The sequence below is a fragment of the Anoplopoma fimbria genome, chromosome 16, assembly GCF_027596085.1.
Source record: "Anoplopoma fimbria isolate UVic2021 breed Golden Eagle Sablefish chromosome 16, Afim_UVic_2022, whole genome shotgun sequence".
Classification (NCBI taxonomy): domain Eukaryota; kingdom Metazoa; phylum Chordata; class Actinopteri; order Perciformes; family Anoplopomatidae; genus Anoplopoma; species Anoplopoma fimbria.
The window spans coordinates 10,043,001-10,064,521 of NC_072464.1; the positions used below are offsets into that span (position 1 = coordinate 10,043,001).

The 21,521-nt window shown below is 39.5% G+C and overlaps 3 protein-coding genes across 4 annotated transcripts; 1 reads left to right on the plus strand and 2 right to left on the minus strand.

Annotated features, from left to right (window-relative positions):
• The first annotated feature begins 2,372 nt into the window (after positions 1-2,372).
• LOC129105024 (gastrin-releasing peptide receptor-like) lies at positions 2,373-6,269 on the plus strand. The gene is made up of 3 exons (XM_054615892.1): positions 2,373-2,770; positions 4,960-5,311; positions 5,955-6,269. The coding sequence occupies exons 1-3, from the start codon at positions 2,373-2,375 to the stop codon at positions 6,267-6,269; spliced, it is 1,065 nt and encodes a 354-aa protein (XP_054471867.1).
• Positions 6,270-10,556: 4,287 nt separating this feature from the next.
• On the minus strand, positions 10,557-13,844 carry asb11 (ankyrin repeat and SOCS box containing 11). Its single transcript, XM_054615766.1, has 7 exons — positions 13,748-13,844; positions 13,264-13,343; positions 13,065-13,172; positions 11,864-12,014; positions 11,654-11,788; positions 10,770-10,958; positions 10,557-10,681 (listed from the first exon to the last, which is right to left on the minus strand). Exons 1-7 carry the CDS (start codon positions 13,842-13,844, stop codon positions 10,557-10,559), a joined length of 885 nt encoding a protein of 294 aa, XP_054471741.1.
• Positions 13,845-14,592: 748 nt separating this feature from the next.
• On the minus strand, positions 14,593-21,133 carry piga (phosphatidylinositol glycan anchor biosynthesis, class A). 2 transcript variants are annotated; one of them, XM_054615461.1, is made up of 8 exons: positions 20,971-21,133; positions 19,935-20,162; positions 19,686-19,847; positions 19,327-19,597; positions 18,868-19,000; positions 17,298-17,430; positions 16,275-16,481; positions 14,593-15,460 (listed from the first exon to the last, which is right to left on the minus strand). In XM_054615461.1, exons 2-8 carry the CDS (start codon positions 20,130-20,132, stop codon positions 15,173-15,175), a joined length of 1,392 nt encoding a protein of 463 aa, XP_054471436.1. In that variant the 5' UTR covers positions 20,133-20,162; positions 20,971-21,133; the 3' UTR covers positions 14,593-15,172. The 2 variants fall into 2 exon arrangements, with proteins under 2 accessions (XP_054471436.1, XP_054471435.1); XM_054615460.1 differs by having other exon boundaries at positions 19,686-20,162.
• Between the last annotated feature and the right edge of the window lie 388 nt (positions 21,134-21,521).

Sequence of the window (21,521 nt, forward strand, 5' to 3'; positions counted from 1 at the left end):
AACAAGTACTTTTACTATGATACTTTAAGGACATTACACACACAACCAAAACACACAAACATCTCATAGAAAAAAACATGATCACTCTGTTTTAAACCACCAAACACATATATAACACAAACATTCAGATGTATTACAGGGAACAGGGATCAGCCGGGTTCACTACAGCTTTAATCATTTCAAAGATAAGTGGTTATCTGAGTCGAGTTTGTGTCACATTTTAAATTGAAATAAGTTTTCTATTCAATGCAAGTGATAAAGAGGATAAATGCCAAGGGGACCTATGAATGTGGAAGCAGAGGTCATCTTATGAATAACAAACTAATTAAAATTTTGACCATAAAAAAAACAGAAAGTGCATGCAGAGACTTTTCTATGTGTTTATTTTTAAAAGGAAAGACATGGAAGGTGACGATAATGGAGAAAGGGAGGTGGCTATGAATTCGTCTTTGCATGAAGGGAGAATAGAAGTGGATGCAGTTGCATTCAGAGCAGTGAAAAACATTATTTGGTTCAACTTGGTCCATCTATAATACTTGAAATAGCAGGCAGTGGAATAAGTATCAGCTTTCAGAGTGTGTTCCTGTTGGTGAGTTCACATTAAAGCGTCTATTAAGTCCAAGCACCCATTTTACTTCAATGGTCGTTTTTCTCAGAACTTTAACACATTTGGGGGGGAAATAATTTTGAGAATTATCAACTCTGCAACCATTTTGTTCTTTGAAATCACATTTGGCAACAGAAGAGTCTGAAAAATCTAATTGGTTTAAGTCATGCTTAGAGATGCATATTTTCGTCCTTGTTATCTAATGCTTTGATACAGAAAAACTTAATTAGCATTTATATTAGAAAATGATTTTGAGCCCAATTGGCACCATCTGATGCACAAGCAAACATGTCTCCAGTGTGAAGCGGCAACCTCAAACAATGTATTGGTTTTAGACATTTGAACATGAAAACACAAGGGTTTGACCTTCATGTCTTTTTGAAGTGACCACTGACGGTCAGAGGTAATTCTTGTCATGTACTGTTTCACTTTACTTCATGGATTGGCTATTTCAAAAATGAACATTGTCACATTGTCCACTGAGCCATGACAAAAACACGAACAGACACAAAATGCGAAATAATATAAATCGTTTATTGTAACAAAGAATAGAAACTGAGGAATAAATAATGAAATTTTGTGTTAGTCAGTGAAATCAATAGTGTACATGTTGGTGTGCCCGGATACTGTAGTGTGGGGCTAAGCAAAGCAAACCCATTCACACACTGACGACAGGCTACCATGCAAGGTGCCACCATCAGACTCTAACTAACATTCATGCAACATCCAGTCCACAAGCCTTCGGGGAGGGCTTGCATGCACTGGCAGGGAGGAGGGTGAAGCTGGAGCCTTTATATCATGTGAAGCACTGGGCCAAGGTGCTCCAGATCTGGTTTAGGGACTCCAACCAGGTTCCTCTGACTCCTTGAACACAGCACAGGTAAACCACAGGTAACTGATGCAGCACACACACACAAACTGTAATCAGGGACCGTCACACCATATTGTATACCACCAGAGTCAACGTTACGTGCATGAGGTAGTAGAGGTTTTTGTGGACTGACACAGTTCATTGTTGTAATGGAGTACTGGATGTAGATTTTTTTGGTGAAAACAGTGGCCAAGACAGCTGAAGATGTCCTGTTCAAATGCAACTGTCAAAAACAGTTAAGGACACCAAAGACATAATTTAACTATGATTGGACAGACATGAGTCATTTCATAACTTACAAACTCAGCATCTCTCTTCAAACTAACTTCAACTTGCATCCAAAACACTTACCCGACCAGCCTGAATGTACTGAAGAGGTGATAACTCCAACTCATATCAAGGTGACCACTTTGTGTAACCGTGGATATTTTGCAGAACATTTGTGCATATGTGCCAATAAAGTCATGCATTGAGGACAGTATACAGTACCAGTCAAAAGTTTGGACACACCTTCTCATTCAACTACTTTGAAGAATCTAAAATATAAAACATATTCTGGTTTGTTGAGCATTTGTTTGTTTACCACATAATTCCATATGTGTTCCTTCATAGTTTGGATGTCTTCAATATTAATCTACAATGTAGAAAAAAATAAAAATAAAAAATAAAGAAAAACCATTGAATGAGAAGGTGTGTCCAAACTTTTGACTGGTACTGTACCTCCCAACAATAAGGTTGAAACAGATCTGCCTATTTCTTTCCACAGTGCTTTTAGCCTGCAGCGCGTCATTTCACGCAGAAGGGCATTTAGTTTATAAAGTCAGTCGCCAAACGCACCAGGATACAACTGACTCTCCTGTTGAAGACACCAGTCCTCTTCCCGTGTGGGCTGCTATGTCTCTGGAGGAATCACTCGTTATGAACCAAGAGGACAGCAGAGTTCTGGTTCTCAATGTCTCCACAGGGCAGCAGCACCTCTACGACATCTGGCTCCCTGGTGTCTCAATCGCTGCCGTCTACGGGATCATCATTATCGTGGGTCTAGTGGGGAATGTCACGTTAATGAGGACGTGTCTGCTGGTGAAGTCCATGCGCACGGTGCCCAACCTGTTCCTGTCCAGTCTGGCTCTGGGGGACGTGCTGCTGCTGCTGACCTGCGCCCCGGTGGACGCCAGCCGCTACCTGGTGGACGAGTGGCTCTTCGGCCGCGTCGGTTGCAAACTGATCCCGTTCATCCAGCTCACCTCGGTGGGAGTCTCCGTGTTCACCCTCACTGCTCTCTCCGCTGACCGGTAGGCTTCTCACGCAGGCTGGGCATGCTTTTAAAAAGTGTTAGTAACTTCTCACCTTCTTGATTGAAAATGAGGTTTCTTTAGATAGATCTAAAAATCTGTGTGGCACTTCTGTTGTTCCAACAATCCATCTACATGATGGGTGAATAACATTCACATCCTCAGAATGTATATTCTATCTGTAATCAGTACCAGAATATTGTACTTCAGTTACAGACCAACATAAGTATTTACTGTTTTATTCCCCAGCTTAAAGTCTTAATGCTCCCAAGAATTAAGCTACTGTCAAATGTAGTCACTTACTCGATATTCACTAAATATTCAATACTATTTGGTCTACGAAAAGGGAAATAAGCCAAAAACAATGTTTAGCAAAAAAGGATTTTGGAAACACTGATGTCCAAATAAATCAAGAACAAATGAGACACATGATTAAACTGTGGCAATAAAAAGGTCTGTAAAAAATATCTCATTTCACATTATATATAATGGAGAGTGGGGTTGGCTGGGACAGAGGGACAGTAGGGACTGCGTATCTTTAGCAAGTTAGGAAGCAACCATGCCTATCACTCAGCATGTTCATATCCACACCCTCTTCACTTCAACCTCAAAATGGAAACCTTCTGACCATTTCCCAATTTTACTGAAATCTACAGCGTGCAAGTACATTTTTGAATCTTTTGTTATTTTGTTTACACCATTCTGTTTTTAGTTATGTCACATACAAAATACATAGGCTGTTGTTTGCAAGCTTATTTTCTGGCCTTTCATTTGATGTTATCGTCGGAATTTTTTTGGTAACAAGCACATGAGTTTAAACGTGTGTGCTGGCATGGGACGGTTGGGGCAGTATTGTTCAGAGTTCCTACCTTGTTACAAACAGACAAAAAGTTGACTAAAACAAGACAAAGGCTTTTCCTAATTGAATAAGACCCACTGTGAAGTCACTGAGTAAATGTTTACTCAAGTGGCAGCCACTCAGAAACCCTTTTTTTGCCTCCCTCAAGAACCCTGCAGGCGGTGGGCAATTAATATTATTCCGAAAGGCATGAAGGACAGTTTTCTGCTAACTGCAGATTATATTATGATCATAGGAATGCATCTACCCTGGATTTCTTAGCTATCAGCCAGATAGATAGCAAATATTGCCATAATTAACACCTCTTACATGCAACTTATCTTTTCTATTAGTTAGTCAGCTTGCTACATAGAAGTGCTGACTGCCATGGAAATTAAGGTTTTGAAGACAGCAAATTTCCATATCTCAGTACCTTCTTAAAATATAATAATTTTACAACTGTTTTCTTTTTCTCTAAGAAATCTGTGAACAGGGGAGATTGTAAGGTGTATACATTTAGACTGTATTTTTGTCCAATTTAAATTATTGTGTTTTCTAAGCCTAAAACACAGTGTCCTAACTGTTGCAGGGAGGCAGCATTTGGGGAAAATGCACTACTTGTACAATTTATAACATTGAGCCTTTCATGTTTTGGTTGTGCTCTAGAAAACCTGATACATCGTTAGCAGACACCAGAATCTGTCTTAAGATCAATTTTTTCATTACTGTTTAAGGAGTCTGTGAGTAACTCCAGTTATTTTGTGTCAATACAAAAGTATCCCAGCCAACCTCACTCTCTATTGCTGAACAATTCATTTTTATTTTCTGTAATTTATATTTCCTGACATCATGGTCTACATGCTGCTCCTCCTCCATACTGAATGTATATAAAAGTATCACTAGTGCAATGTAGAAATGCTGAAAGATCCACAAGATCATCTTTTTTTGGTTGTCTTGAAATGTGTTGGTCGCTGCCAACAGCTCTCAGTACTTTCAGCTGCTCTTAGCTACTGGGAGCAAAAAAACCCAAAAACATTTAACAGTCGAGATTAATAAACCGTCCTCCATGATCTGTAACTCATCCTAGCCATTGTTATATACTGTGGTTCCTGTTTCCTTTCATTCAAAGGCTAATATAATTTTCTCTGTTATATAATCTCTGGTCAGATAAGGTATCAAAGCTTATCTGCTTATCTCCCCCAATACACAATAACGTATTTTTCTGCAGTTGCTCCTAAATACCTGAATGATGAAGAAACTTTAATAAGGTGATTTGTTCAGTTCATTCTGAGAGGAGCAGTCTCTCCACACAGTGGCAAAACAAGTTGAAGTGATGCTCTCTTCTGTTCAGGTACAAAGCAATAGTCAGACCTCTGGACATCCACAGGTCCAGCGCTACACTCAGTTTCTGTTTTCGAGCGGGGGCCATCTGGCTGCTCTCTGTGACTCTGGCAATTCCTGAAGCTGTCTTCTCCGACCTGCACACCTTCACCACCAGCCACACCAATGAGACATTTGTGACCTGTGCGCCCTACCCCCACGCCGGGGAGCTGCACCCGAAAATACACTCCACCGCCTCCTTCTTCATCTTCTACATCATCCCGCTCTTCGTCATATCTGTTTACTACTTCTTCATCGCTCGCAGTCTGATCAGGAGCTCTGTGAACATCCCTGCTGAAGGACACCTGCACCTCCGGAAACAGGTCTAATAGCAGGGTCCTTTGATTTATTTATCTTATTTACAAAGTGTTCTTTATAGGCCATTTCTAAAATATGTATTTACATATTCGGTAATCTTTCTGTGTATTGAGAGTAGCTGATTGAATGCTTTACTTATACATCATAACTCACTGAATGCGAGAACAATGACAATGTTTATTTTACTGCGTTCACTATCTTAGCTTAGGGTAACATTGCTAATTAGCAGTACAACTGATGTTGATCGGAATGTCATTATATATTTTTGGTCACAAACCAACACTGGAAAAATGTAAATGTTGATCTGATGATGGAGTTAGATGAAAAGAGGGTAACTAAATGCTATTTGTAATTATTTGTAGTGGGAAGGTCTATGCTAAATTGTATAGCATCAATACAATAGTTGTCGATTAATTTAATTTGTGGAACAAGCAGCGAACACAAAAAATGAAAATAAATGGAATGTGGTGATACACTCACATTTCCACTGTTTTAAATTAGGCGTTTTGTTAGCAGTAAAGACAAAATTGTTAAGGTGCTGTTGGCGCTGGTGTAAAAGGTCCCGAGGTCATTAGGATTCATCCTCTGTGAACCATGAATGTCTGTACAATTGTAGAAGCTGTTTTTTTCTCTCTTCTCTTCTGTCAGATCAAGTCCAGGAAGCGTCTGGCCAAAACTGTGCTGGTGTTTGTCGGTTTGTTTGCCGTCTGCTGGCTGCCCAGTCATGTGATCTACCTGTACCGCTCCTACCACTACGACCAGGTGGACACTTCGCTGGGCCACTTCATCGCCAGCGTGTGCGCCCGCATATTGGCCTTCACCAACTCCTGTGTGAACCCGTTTGCCCTCTACCTGATGAGCAAAAGCTTCAGCAAACACTTCAACAAGCAGCTTCTGTGCTGCACTTCTCCCAGACGCTTATACAGTCAGAGCAGTGGGAGCACAAACATAACCACTGTCTGAGAGCATTTGTGATTTCATGAACTTCATTACAACCTGTGCTTTAGCTGGACTCGAGGTTTGTTGATTGACTTTGTTCACACATGTTTACCTCTGATTTGGTCATCTTGAATGGACACTGTTTCAATCATTTGACCTTGTTGTCAAGTCATTCCGTATACCTATCTCAATAATCACTTTTCATTTCTCGTAGTGATAAAACATCCATGTGGGAGCCACAGTAGTACACAGCCCAAGGAAATGCATATTTCTATGAAAACATCACATTTATGTGTAGCAATGTGTTACATGTACTGTAAACTGATAATTAACCTTTGATCTTTCATGTAAAGTCATATGAACAGAACATTCTCCACAAAATTACATCCTTGACAAAAAAATAACAACAACCCTGCAATTTAAAAAAACGGCGGTATTTCAGTAAAGAACAACAAACTGTCCCTCCTCCCAGTGTGTAACACCATTTCGTTGTTGTTATTGAATTACACATGTATGTGTGACGGGTTTTGATAACTGAATGAATCATTTTCATGTGATGGCTCAAATGATGAAAGAATGTAAAGAAAATGTGAAGAGCAAGACAATTTCCCTGAGAATCAATTCATCAGTATTAATACAGCAAAACGTGCATGTGGTTACTGTGAAAGTTGTAGACAATGTTACTTACACTTTGCACATATGTGCCAGAACACGTTCAATGTGCTTGAATTAATGAGATATAAAAATCTAATTATTTAGAGATTTTAACAAAAAAGCGACTGAGAAAAACTGTAATATTTGATGTTTTCTGGCAGAAGAAAATAAGTCCTTGTGTAAAAAATATATTTTAATCAACTGTGATTTGCAGTGGAAACCATGCATGAAAACCCAGAGGTCAGCTTTATTATGCATGTTTCTATCTGCACAGTGTCATTATTAACACAAAAGATGACGACTGCAAGAGATAAAGCAGAAGGTCCCGCTGACATTTGAGGTTTCAATCTTCTGAACATCCACTGTTCTGTTGAGTAGAAAAGTGTATTTGGCTTCATAAGAATGTCAAATGTCAAGGATCAGTATTGTCAAAAGTCACATTGTGTACCTAGAGATGTTTCTGTTAAATTCAATTTGTTAGTTTGGTGTGTTGGTTGGCTGTTCTTCTGTATGTATAAATGTCAGCAACCGTTTGCTCATTTCTAAGTTTGTTTAATGTGTAATATAGACTGCAACAACAAATAATTTGCAATATTGATACAAATTTTTTGTTAATAGTCGATTAATTGTTTAGTGTTGTCCCCCAAAGCCCAAGCAACAGATAGTCCAATATATATATATATATATAAGCCTGGCTGAAAATACTAAATAATCACAGTTTTCTGCTTTTAAAATAATTCTTAGTATTCTAATATATATATAATACTAAGAATTCTTTTAAAAGCAGAAAACTGTGATTATTTAGTATTTTCAGCCAGGCTTGATGTCAGGCGTCCTTTGGTCCAGATTGACAAATCTCAACCACCTTTGGATAAATTGTCATACTATTTGGTACAGACATTTATGCCACCCTCAGGATAAATTGTACTAACTTTGGTGAGCCTCTGACTTTTCATCTAGCGCCATCATCAGGTAAACATTTCATTGTGACCAATCATTTGTTTTTTCCAATAAATTACTTACAAATACAATGACACTCCCATCAGCCTCAACTGTTAGTATGCTAACCTGCTACATTTAGATGATGAATAAGGTAAACATTACACCTGCTAAATATCAGCATGTTAGCATTGTCACCTGGATCATGTAACCACACTGAGTGTAAGCATCTTAGCATACTGACATTAGCATTTAGCTCAAACCACTGAATCCCACTGAGCAGCTAGCATGTCTGTAAACTCTTAGGCTTGTGTCATGATAAATCACCTGTAAGATTATTGAAACTATGTTGATTAATTTTGTGCTGAATGAATAATTAGTTCAAGCTCTAGTAATATACTGGTGGTATCAGTTTAACAGTGTAGTCACATTTATGACAATAATATGAATAATGTGCAATTTACAGAACTGCCATGTAAACTTGTTGTTTTGTATTGTCTTCAACATGATCATGTTGATATTTATGTTGAGTTGATCTTCTCCTCTGGTCGTCGTTTTTATGTGAGGGTTTTGTGTCTGTGAAAGTTAAGCTGTTAAAACAAAATAAAGAAAATTACCTGACTTGATTTGAATCACAGAGGAAAGTATGTGGCTCTGCTGCATATCTCTCTACAGAGTGAAAGGCTGCTGCATATTTGACCTTTAAACATGGAGCAACACCTCAAAATTGAGGTATTATATTCTTTCAATTATTCATTTTATTGCATTATACCTTCTCTTTGAGTTTAACCTGTACCCTCAGTAAAAAACCTAATGTGAACAGTGGCTCCAAAGAAAATGTTAACATCCATATTGTTTAATCTAATGTGCCCTCTGTTTTCAACACCTCAGAGGTCGCTTTGTGCAAGATGATAGTCTTTGTCACAGGTTCAGGTTCCGCTGAATCAAGACATGAGCAGCAGGAAATCCGTCAGTATACACACAAACAAACACACAAATTCAAAACATATATCCCTCTTTCAGAACTTTTGCTGAAGGCCGAGGCTTTTCTTTGTCTTTTAGGTAAAGATATGTCAAGTTGAATCGGATCAAACAAGATCTTTCAGGGCTATGCAGAGGTGACCTTTCAGGGTGGCATTTGAAGACTTGAAATTAATTCCCCTTCAGCAAAACCGCCTAAAAAACTCAGTCCATCCCTCAGTTCATCAGATCCTTTTTGTTTTACTGCTGTTTTCAACATTTCACTGTACTTGCTTGACTTTCTCCTTCAATGCTTTAGATTTGACAGTGCTACACATTCAGGGCATATTCCTAGCAGATATTATGTAAGTCCAAAAACTTGAAAACCCCAGTCTTCATTCACCAAATGTTCTCAGCTAACTTGCTGTTTCTTTATTTCCAGTCATTGGATTATTCTTTTGATTGATGGCAAAATAAAGGCTGTGGCCTTTCAAGAAAATTTAACAAGTTCGGGTTGGCAGATATGGATAGTATACTGGTCAAAGAATTTGGGCAGAGAGGACCCTCAGTTCAGTGGATTTTATTGTAAGAAGTGCAGTGGATAGACATGTGTGCAGATATAGCAGGATGACTGTAAGGGTGATTAAATAGAAATGTTGAAGAAACCCCTCTTGCAAGTACTCAAATTACTGCACATGTACTAGTGCACATTAGTGTACATGTCTGCAAATGAATCTACAAACCTGTTCATTATCTACAACATAAGCATTCAAGGCTAACAACAACAGCCCCAACACATCAGTGAAGTAACAATCAGTGTCTGACAGAGCAATTCTGGAATTAGGAGCCAATTAAGGCTAAAACTGTAAAATACTCACTGCTAAATTAAAACAAAACTCCCAATATGTTAATTTTTTACACAAACAGTAGGAAACTGTGTAATGCAGTTCAACTTCAGTGAGTGGATGAACACTGAAAGTCATGTTAAGAGGGCGAGGCAGGCTTTCTCACATGTAGAATACCAAAGATAATAATAATACTACATTACAATCATCTTTTTACCAAATACAGTATACAGTACTACTAAGTGGATACAGACATTTACACTTATTTTGTGAGATCCTGCATAACATTATCAGTCTTAAACTGATACTCCGCCTATTTAGCTTTGCACACAAAAAAGATCAAATCAACACAGCAGCCCCAGAGATATCGTCTTATTTGTTCCACACATTCTTCCACACATTCTTCTTCTTCGTCGTCTAGACAACCAACAATGCAACCTGACCAACACAATTCTGTTAGAGTTCGGGTGTTGCTAGTTTTCCATCCCATTCTCATTCCCAGGGCATCAAATACCTGCGCACAAAGCACCCTTTGGCAATTGTATGAGATGAAACAGACTTTAACTACAATGTAAAAACAAAATGTATACAACTTTTTTCTACATAGCCCACTAACCAACACCTGTAAACAGACTTCCCAGAGTTCCCCTTTGAAAACATTTTGGAATAATGCAAATCCATGGACACAAAATGGAAAACACTTCATTAAAAGTATAAAAATACAAAACCTGATACATTTAAGTTACTGCAATATAAGTATCTTGGAACTTGCAATGCTTTTATCAAAGTCCCGTTCTATGAATTTGTATGCCCTTTTTTCACTTGCCTTGTTAGTCAGGGACAAGGCACAAATGTGAAGGACAACTCAGTATATGTGGCCCACAAAGAGCCTCAGTAGCCGGACAGAGATGGTTCATTGGTAGAGGAGAAAGTCCTTCATACTGTGAGGGAGGAAGAGGCCAGAGGCTCTGTGGAGACGGCTCCTTCCCAGACTTCGGCGAATACAGAACCGACAGAGCTGAGACAGCTTGCATGGACCTGGGCAGACATTAAAAAGTAGTTTTGTTATAACTTAAAATAAATAAAATGGGTTGTTATGTAACCTGCATGAATGTCCACAACATACCTTTTTTCTGCAGTGCAACTCTCACTGCGCTGTTTGAAGATGACAGATCCAGAGGAGTCTTTCCCTCTGCATTCCTACAACACCCATCAGCCCCAAACTCCAGAAGAAGATCCACAACATTGGCTCCTCCTCCTCGAACTGCAGCATGTAGAGGACTGTCTTGTCCACACCCGATTCTAACATCTGCTCCTACAGGTGCACACACACAGGAATGGTTAAACACCCGAGGCTTAGTCCCCCAAAACGTAGCACTAAAAGATACAGATTGTTCTTTGTTCCATCTAATCCATTGGTTTTTTAAACAAACTATGAATCTGAATGTCATGCCATTGTGTCTTCTTTCCCACGTTTCATGATGACAGTGTATGAGATATGGATCTTGCGGTTGTGTATGAATTTGTTTCAACCACTCTCTGTAAAACAAATTGCCCCTCTAGGAAATAAGTTTCAAATCTGATTCTCACTCGAGTAAAGGAGTCAGAACAGCAACGTTATGTGATTTAAGGAAAGTGTGTTTTCTTTGTCGTGAGAATGGGCTCTCTTTGCAGTTTTTGCGTATATATGTTGCATTGAAGACTATGAGAAACTCTCTAATGTTTGATTTATTGTCCTGTGCTTCCTCGTTCCTTTGATGTATTTTAGTCCTCTAGGATATTTTATTCAGATTTTGTTGAATTTCTTTGAGTAGCTTATCTTGAAAGGTGCTCTGTAAATATAATTCTTATTTGTATTATTATTCTAAATCTGCAGTGAAACCAAACAAGGCAACACTTGAGGGGATTAGATGTTTTTTATTACACATTCGTTTTCCTGCAACAGCTCTCTATGACCTTTGATTCTTTCCTGACTTTCTGTGACACTGCAGAGTTTGCAGATTACATTACCTGAGAGTAGCAGCACCCCGACACAGGCTGCAGCCTGGGCCATGCAGGCTGCATACAGCGGCGTGCCCACTATAGGCAACTCCATGTCGATGTGAGCTCCATAGGACAGCAGCAGCTCCAGACACTCTCTGTGACCTGATGGAGAAACACCATCAGAATCTGTGCACTGACAAATCATGTCTTTACACTCAAACATGTTTGCACACACACCTTTCTTAGCAGCCTCATGGATGGGTGATGCCAGCTGGTATTGGGTGTGGATAGAGGCACTGTGCTGCAACATGAGCCTGACACAAGCAGCACTCCCGCTGCTGCAAGAGTTGAACAGAGGTGTGGCGCCATCTATTGATACTGCCTCCACCTGCGGGGAGATATAAATTTAAAAAATGTCAAAATCTGCCCCCTGTATTACCCACAATGCATATCAACCTCTGACACTTATTTCGGGGATTTGGTTGTGTTGTGCTAGCAGGCGGCAACCTCCGATTCTGCCAATGAAACCAATGTGGAAGTGTCTTAAAAATTGCATTCTCTCTACTGACCAGCAAGGGGCGACTCCTCCGTTTGCAAAAAGATTGTATAGAAGTCTATGAGAAAATGACTCTACTTCTCACTTGATTTATTCCCTCAGTAAACATTGCAAACATACCTTTATGGTCTCAATTGCTAGTTTAAAATATTCTTCAATACAGCATGATGTTCATTTAGCAAATTATGGTCCCATTTAGAGTCAAATAGAATATAAACTTGATTCTTTCTTAACTCAACCCAACAACAGCCCCAAAATAAATTCTCAAACCTGCAGTCTTAAACTAATGCTTACTCAAGTGACATCACTGAAGTAAATTACCCAGATTTTAGCAGCTCCCTATGGGGCCACAAAATGCCTTATATAACTTTGTTTACATATGCAGTAGTACTCACCCAGACTAGTAAATAACGTTTGATTTGAAATATCAGTGGAGTTCACCTTTAAAAGCATTTTGTAATAATTATTTCTTCACAAATTCAGTCAAATTGATAAAGTAAGTATGTTTAAAAAAATGTCTCAATGCGTTTGAGGGTTGTTTTACAAGTCTAAGACTAACTACTCATGCAAAAGGAAGGATAATCCTTATGATCAGGTATATCTTTTCTGCTTCCGTAGTCAACTTGTTTCTGGTTAATATAAAGTTGGCACAACAACGTTTTCAGTACTCACAACTTTGTTTGTCTTAAGTAGGCTGGAGATGGAAATTTCTTTTTTATGATTCCCCTAAATTTGCCCTCATCTACATCATGAAGTTTCTCTCCCTGGACAAACACCTCAAGTGTGTATGATACCAAAATATGTACATTTTGTCATTCCTAAAACAAACATAAACACCCTGAAAACAAGCCTGCCTTTAAACTGATAATACGATGTTCTTACATTTGCACCATTGTCCAGCAGGAACTTGGCACATGCATAATGTCCACCGAGGCAGGCTTCATGGAGAGGAGAGACTCTATCCATGGTGAGCGTGTCTACATGGAAGCCCTGCTGGAGAGATCAGAGGATAACACTGTCAGATACAACCATGAATGTGCTGTGCATCGATGTGCACACATCAAGGGAAACCCAAGTTTACCTGAACGACGAGGCTTCTCAGGTGTAGCAGCCTGCCTTGGTAGGCGGCTTCATGGAGAGGAGTTCTGTCTGACCAGTAGTCTGAGACACAGAGAATAAGATCCACATTCAGAAAACACACAGATGCTCTCATGGCCATCGTTCCTGCTCTCTGTTCATTGTAATGTTAAGATGACCCCATTTAAATACATGTTTATCAGGTTTTTCAGGGTCACCCCAACCCCCAAACACCAAACTTACTGAAAAGTACACACATAGGGATTTGTTGGCTACTACAGAGCATAGTCAACATTATTTACATGCAAAGTTCAAATGAATTACCAAAACACCATAAGCATAATTGCATAAAGCAAATACATGCAACGCTAAACCACACTGACTAGAACTGGTACAGGTCTGTACATTTTGTCATAAAGTAACAAAAGTAATCCCATAACACAACCAAAACCAGCTGAAAGAACTAAGAAGACAAAGAAAAAACTTACCAGCCATCAGTGAGTTGCATGCCAACCCCCCATAGATGTACAAGTGCCTCTGCCAAGGTTGTGAGCACAGGGAAACCTCTGTTTGAACAGCAGCCATAATGAAAATGAAACAACAGAAGACTCCTCAGAGACTGTCCAGGACTCAAGCTTGTCTAAGCAGATACACAAACCTGAAGTCGGCCTTCCTCCCTCTCTTATCTGGGTCTTTGGCCACCTCCCCCACATTGCCACCTCCCGCCCACCCTTGTCCCAGACCATGGATGTACTCTACAGTATATGCATAACAATGGTTCTTTGGGATGGGCTGTACTGATGATACACCTTGACTTAAGCAATAAGAAATGTGCATGCAAACAGCTTCAAGAAAAGGGACAAGCTTGGAGTGAAGACGAGTGTTATCCTGAAATATTTCACTACATGATTTAACTGTTATGATTACTTACAATCAAAGAATTGTCTAGAAATAAGCTCTACATGTAGGCATCTGTTACACTTTAAATACATAACAAAGTCCTATATTTTTTGTTTTAGCTCTCTCTATATGAACTTTTGAGGCAAGTTTTTTTTACAGGCATGATATAATGTTCAAACTCCAATCACAACGCTATGCAAATCCAAATTGTTGGACTTAAAAAGCCATGCCACCCCATCTCTATCACCTCCTGTTTCACAGCTAATCTGTGTTTTGTCTGGCACTCTCCATTCCACAGAGCAGACTCTTTTGTGAAATTTTAAGAAAGTTGTTGCCTATTGGGTTTCTATGCATATTGTAATGGTTGATAGAAAGATGAGACTGCTACAATGCTGTAGACAATCTAAATAAGAAGACGTGAAAAAAAGATGATTAAGGTTTATTTTCCAGAGTAGACTGGGAAGTCACACGATCAACTGAAAAAAACAGTTTGCTGTTTTATAAATATGAAACATCTCAAATTATAAAACAAAGGAGTGGAATTCCAGATTTGAAAATCAGACAAATAAACTAATTTGCTCTTATCTTCTTACAGCTTTGCACAAACAGAGGATTTTACCAGAACATAAAACCATTATTCTAAATGAAGTATGCATTAAACTTAAAGTAGTTATCTGCCATCTTGTTTCCCAGTAAGAATACAATTAACCAGCCCTTTACTCCCTCTGTTCAGTTCCATCTATACTGAGTATAACAAAAAAGTGCTTATTACAGCTCTAAGGAGTGCCACAGGTTTCCATTTTAATTTTTAAATATAAAAATAACTCGATCAAAGTCTTTGATAAAATGCTTTCACAAGAGGTCCCTTTTCATAAGTAAATGTAAACAATGTACGGGGTTACCATGAGCACATTCAGCATTCAGTAGCCATGTTTCAAATGTCAGTTGGCACCACAAAGAGAAAAGATAACTCCAATGTTAGCAACTGGAAGTGAGGCAGAGGTATAGAGGGATCACAATGTTGACATTTTTGGTTCGGCTGCTTGCTTCGTGGCACTTTTAGAATGAGCTTCGACTTCACTGCATGGGTCCTGCCTCCACAGTCCGTGAGGGCCGGTGGCGTCCACAGCGATGTCCATGACCCGATCTGGCACCCACCACTGCAGAAGCAGCAGGAACAGAAAGTCTAAAACAGCCACAAATGCAAAGATGGAGCCAGCCACGGGGCCACAGTGAGCCCTCAGTCTCCGCAGACGTCTGTCCAGGGGAAGCACCTCCTCTCTGGCCACGCGGTCGTACACCTGGGAGGAAAACCGTACACAGTGATCAGAGTCATCATGTATCAATCAGTGTGAAGCCCTCAGCTGTGTGAACCATCAGTAGATTTACATGCACAGAAGAAAACAGATTACATGGAAAATTGGTAAACATGTTTACATGCACTGCAGTAACCTGGTTACTGTATCTTTGTGTACATTCATCAGGTCAGTAATCAGATTACACCTCTACACCACATCGTATTTAGAAAGCATGGCTTTCTTACTGTAACTGTAATAGTGATACAAGATGCAGCTGCTTGATGTCTTTAGTGTGTATGCGTGTCAGGGCTGATGTTCTGTAGTGCGAACACAATTTACAGATGCCAAATAGTCAACTGTTCTTCTGCAGAAAATGATTAGTTAACAAAGCTGCTCGTGCCAGCTTCAGTTTTAGTAAAATTAAATATAATTTCTTCTTTTTTTGAATATATTAAATACAAGAAAGCATCTTTAAGTTAAGCGATATTCCATTTTAAACTCCCAAACACTAATATCAGTATTGGGCTCAAAAATCCAGTATCGACTGTAATCATGGCATACAAAGTTGACAGATATTAGTTTTTTTAAATAAAGTACACAACATTTAAGACATCAGATTTAAGATGATTGTAAACCAGTTACTCACAGCATCATTAACCAAACATTTTAGTTAACATCCTAAAACTAAAGCTTCAGCAGTAGCTCGCTTTGGTCTGTAAAAGAGTAAAAGCTGAAACAAGAAGGTCGTAAGTACATGCAAAAGCATTAACAGAACACAGTTGAATGAAACAGCAGGTTTTGGTGTTTGTGAAACTACCTTTTCAGTCCTCTCAGCAACGTTTCTCCAGGTGTAAAGGTTTTGCACGCGAGCATGGATAGTGGCGGGGGAGGGGACAGTCCCTGAACGCTGCCGGGCAATGACCGTCTCTAGACCAGCACACAACGCCCGCACAGTCGGCTCACACATGGTAATCAAATCCTCAGGCAACACCTCAGGAATGCCCCCTACACGAGTGCTCACCACCTGAAAAGTAAAACAACAACTAAATGTACACATTTTATACAGACACAAATAAGCAAAAAGTGAAGCACACCAAACGATAGGTACATCAACTTCTGTTCTAGCATTACTTTCAAGATTTGAATGTGTGTTTTCTACACAACATTGCTGGCTTTATCAGTCTGTGATGGATTTTTAATGAGTTCTATGTCAATGTTCCTCACAGCTTTATTTAGACACGACAGGACCATTAAGGATCCTCCTAGCTTTACATTACATTACTCTGTTATTGTCATTCTTTACATAGTTCTTATAACACTGTGTCCTCTTCCTCCTGACCAGACCTAGCCTCACATGTCTCACCTGTGAGTGTCTGGCAAAAGTCTGCAATTGGCAACTATTATCTATGGATGCTTTTGTGCCACAAAACTGTCCATGGACGGTCCCATGTTTTCCCGTACGAGTTTGAAACTTATTTTAAGCGGCGCTATGAGATTGAGTTAAGCAGCCACCTACATGCACAACCCACAGGAAATCTGTGACAAGAACACTTCAAAATCTTCAGCTGTGTCCAGCCAATTCTATTCAGTTGAAAGTGTGTTTTGTGTAAAGCTGGTCGGTTTGAAATTAGGAAATGCCTTTTTGTTCTTTTGCAGTAACTAATTGAAACATGTTTTATACATTTAATAAATTGTAGAAATCGGTGGTTTACCAGGCTTTGTGTTGCGATATGAGTTTAAGCAGAACGTTTAGGACAGAATAATTACTCCTTCAGCATCTAATAATTAGAAACGTCCTATAATTTCCTATCCTTGAACTATTGTATGAAAGCCAACACACCTGCAGTCCACAGCTGGCTCCTTCTACAATGGCCATGCAAAATGCTTCAGTGAGAGACGTGTTGAGGAAGATGTGACCCTGCACCAGAACTCCACGAACATCTTTATGCTCCAATGCCCCAAGCAGACGGACCCTGAAGTGAAAAGGAGTGAGGCACAAATAATTATACCTTCCAGGGCTAAACAATAAGGATTGTCCGATTGCCCAGGGCAAGTAAAATGCCATGTAAACCAGCATCTTGCCTGATTGGGCAAGTGGTTATAAAGAACTTAAACAAATATTTTTTTCTAGAGCTCATAATGGAAGTAGCTAAGGAGAGAGAGACTTTGCTTCCTTCTCGTCTCTGTTGAGAGTTAAACATGCACAGTATCAATCGAGCACTTAAATTGGGTGACGTTAGAGGATGCTTGGGAGATTTCTGATTAATTTACTTAAAGATAAAATAGGACAATTAACTTTTTTTGTTATATGATAAACGCTTATAAACAAAACAACTTGTTAACGGGAAAGTACAAATGGACTTTTGGGAAGTAGATTTCTGACGCACTTGCCCAACTGAACAGGTGAAAAAAACCATTATCGTTGAACTCTGCCTTTAACCCACAAACCTTGTGTTTGACCATCGAGACTGTTACAGGCTAATACCTGGATATTCACAAGAGTCACTAATCGTTTTATTTCAACACACATCACTGCTTTACTAAAATAATTTCTGGATATTAAATTAATATCTTACTATAAAGCGAGGAATCTCTGTCTGTCTGTCTGTCTGTCTGTCTGTCTGTCTGTCTGTCTGTCTGTCTGTCTGTCTGTCTGTCTGTCTGTCTGTCTGTCTTTGTGTTCCTTGCATATCTACAGTGCTGTTAGTCCACTTTACTTCCCACTTGTTGGCCATACTGCTCGGGACTCAAGGGAGCGCTTTGTTGAATAAGGTGCAATTTGGCCAGATTGTGTCGCTATTACAACAAACTTTATGTTTGGACTGTAACTTTTGAACTCTCTCAATCACAAAATTCTTTTTTTTTCTCCTAGATTCTAGAGGTCCAGACAAATCAATCCATATAAGCCATCCATATTTGTGTCCAAATATTTTATTCCCCTATTCCTCCTACAAAAGTTCAACCATAGTCCCTTAATTTGGTTGATCAAACAAGCAACCAGCGTTCTTTGCAGGGCTTCAGAGCTCTGAGCTTAGAGAGCCTTTATAGGTTGCGGCTCATTGAAGCAAGTTCACTTTTGCTGCTCGATATTATAACGTTACAAATTAACTCTCACTTCAGTCAAGAAGCAATGAGCAGTTCTCAACAACCTTGAAATGAGCACTTCCGGGTGTCAAGCAATCGGCCTGCTCCAACCATTCACGCCCCAAATGTTCACTGCCCAAATTCAACATATGTTGCCGGTGTTGTACATTTTCATTCATGAACTGTGGCTACTGCAACAGTAATACCTGACATTTAACACAATGTTACAGGTAAAGTGGTGTCATTTTATGTTGTTACAGAGAGAAGGTCCTTAAAAGGGGTTTATGTGGTACTTCTCTATCATGAATATTCTCATCCAGCAGTACCTGTCATGTAGTTGGTATTTCTCTCTCACTTCCTCCAGCACAAGTCTCTTTGGTCCCTCTCCACCAATTAGGAAGTGCAGATCTGGATGTTTAAGGCAGAGCTCTGGGATTATTCCCCCAAGAAGATCGATTCCTTAACAGAGGAGGAGACTATGAACACTTACTAAAACAACGACAATGATTCAATACTTAATTAATGCTAATTATAGCATGGTAGTTGATACCAATATTGATATTTGAGTGTCTAAAAATATGATATTTATATTTGCTGATATACCCACTGTAATACCATACCATTCCGTGGAACTGGAAGAGATATTTAAGTGTAAAGCAGTTGCGCAAACATGAGGGCAGTGTCTTATTCACCATGACATTCTGCTGCTTACAATTACAGCAGACATTGTCCAGCAGAAATATGAACAATAAGCACAAATGTTTTACACAACAGCTTTTCTGTACCTTTGCGGTACACAAGACGGCTGACCACAACAATAGTGATCCTGTCGTCCTGGCGCTGGGAGGGGTCGGGGGTGAAGTCCGTAGGGTCAACAGCGTTGGGAATAACAGACACTATCTCTGGGTTGAGGGCTGCACGTAGCACTGTGTTCTCCTTACTGGTGTACGACACGCACACAGTGTGGTTGGTGTCACACAGCGACACAGTTAGAAGCTTGTTGGTCAGAACGGAGCTCACATCAGCAAAGCCGAAGAGTGAGTGGTCAGTGAACACCTGAAAATGATAATACGCTTTAGGTTTATGTGAGCAGATTATGTGCAGCATAAGGATTCTGAGACCCGGCACATAATAAGTCATATACCGTGTTAAGGCCCATGGTCTTGGCGTGGAACAGTGCATCATGGCCCATGGCGGAGAATGAGCTGTGTGCATGCACCACAGTGATGCGTTCCCTTACAAACACACAGCGCATTAGTGGGAGACTGTGGAAGCAGGTGGTGGCTGTGGACTGGTTGTACATCACCTGCAGGGGGAGGTAGTAGACCTTCAGTCCGTTGGTCAGGTGCCTGACACCCTTCCTCCTGCCGTAGGCATGCGTGACAATTACCACCTTGTGTCCCTTTTCAAGCAAACACTGCGATAGCTGGTAAATGTGACTTTCTACTCCTCCCATATTTGGATAGAAGAAGTCGGACACCATGCAGATGTTGTGCTTCCTGCTTGGGACCCCGGCAACCTCTGTAGGAGCTCCAGAGACTCTCTGAGTTGAAAGGTTATTCACAGCTGGTGATCTCCTTCGTTGTCCCATTGTAGATACCTTGTGTGGCTGTGCACCTCACTGAAATAATTAGTTTATACATTAGTTGGTAAACAGCAGCATAAATTGATAACAAAATTATTTTGATAATGAAATAAACAAGTTAAATCATTTTAACATTTTGTGCTTAAACAATTAAATTAATCGGCAACTATTTTGACAATCGATTAATTATACAAGTGATTTCTTATCAAAAATGGCTGGTATTCCCTTTTCCCATATTCACAAATGTGAGAATTTGCTTTTTTTCTGTTAAATGTCATTATAAATTCTATATTTTTGGGTGTCAGCCTGTTAAGGTTTTGTTTTTTTCAAAATGTATTAACAACTTAATTTCATAAAGTAGTGGAAAATGCTCATTTTGTTTTATCTGAGCCCAACTTGACATCCTCAGTTTTTTGCTTTTGTCGAACCAACAGTCCCAAACTCAGATATATTTAGATTACAATCAAAGCAAATATATAACTGTTTCTAACTGACCTCAAGTGCTTTTGAGTGAACCACACACTATTGTTTTTTTTAAAGCTGACCAACATGTACACCTGTAATAGTAGTAGTGAGTGTAGCAGCTCCTCTTTTAACTTGCATTTGCTATCCGTTAAAATATGGCAGGGTACTCAAGCTCGCTCATCAGCACAAACCAAGTATTTACAAACACCTCAGAGAAGTTGACTATTAGCCAACTCTTCTCAGCCACATTAAAGTTGTTTACATCGTATGTAACGTTAGTGTATTGTACATTAGCATCAAGCTAACCAACGCTGTTAATATTCAACCACTTCACTGAAATTAAAGCAGTACGTTTTCCTATTTGTCCGCATTGCCTTACCGTGGACAAAATGTCAATCCTGCTCCAGTCTGTGAAAAAACACAGACCTTTTATTCAGATATAGTTTCATTTCTACTCGCTTGCCCTGAGGTAGAAGCCAGACAACCGCCTGTTAACACTTCCTGGTGTGTCACTACGTCACACGCAATGACGTACTCATACTCCCATGGAGCTCTTTCTGACATCTGCTGTAGGGACTGTTGTGTTTATCTACAAGGTTACTAGGTTTTTATTTGTCATTGTACGACAGGGTTGCAGAGTAAAATAAACATTATACTCCCAATCTGCTACATAGGAAAGAAAACAACAAAAACATTCGCAACTTTCTATTGCACCTCTGTAAAAATTGACCAAAGCTTGGCACAATCATTTTGCCTTCTTAAGTCTTTTAAGAAATACAGCCTTAGCCTTCTTCACCATTTTGGTGCTGATTCCAAGGAACTTTAAGCGGCTAATTTCAGCTCCATCGATGTAGACATGGGTGTGAGTCTTCGCCTGCCTTTTTTCTAAAAATAACAATCAGCTCCTAGGTTTTACAGATGTTGAGCAGT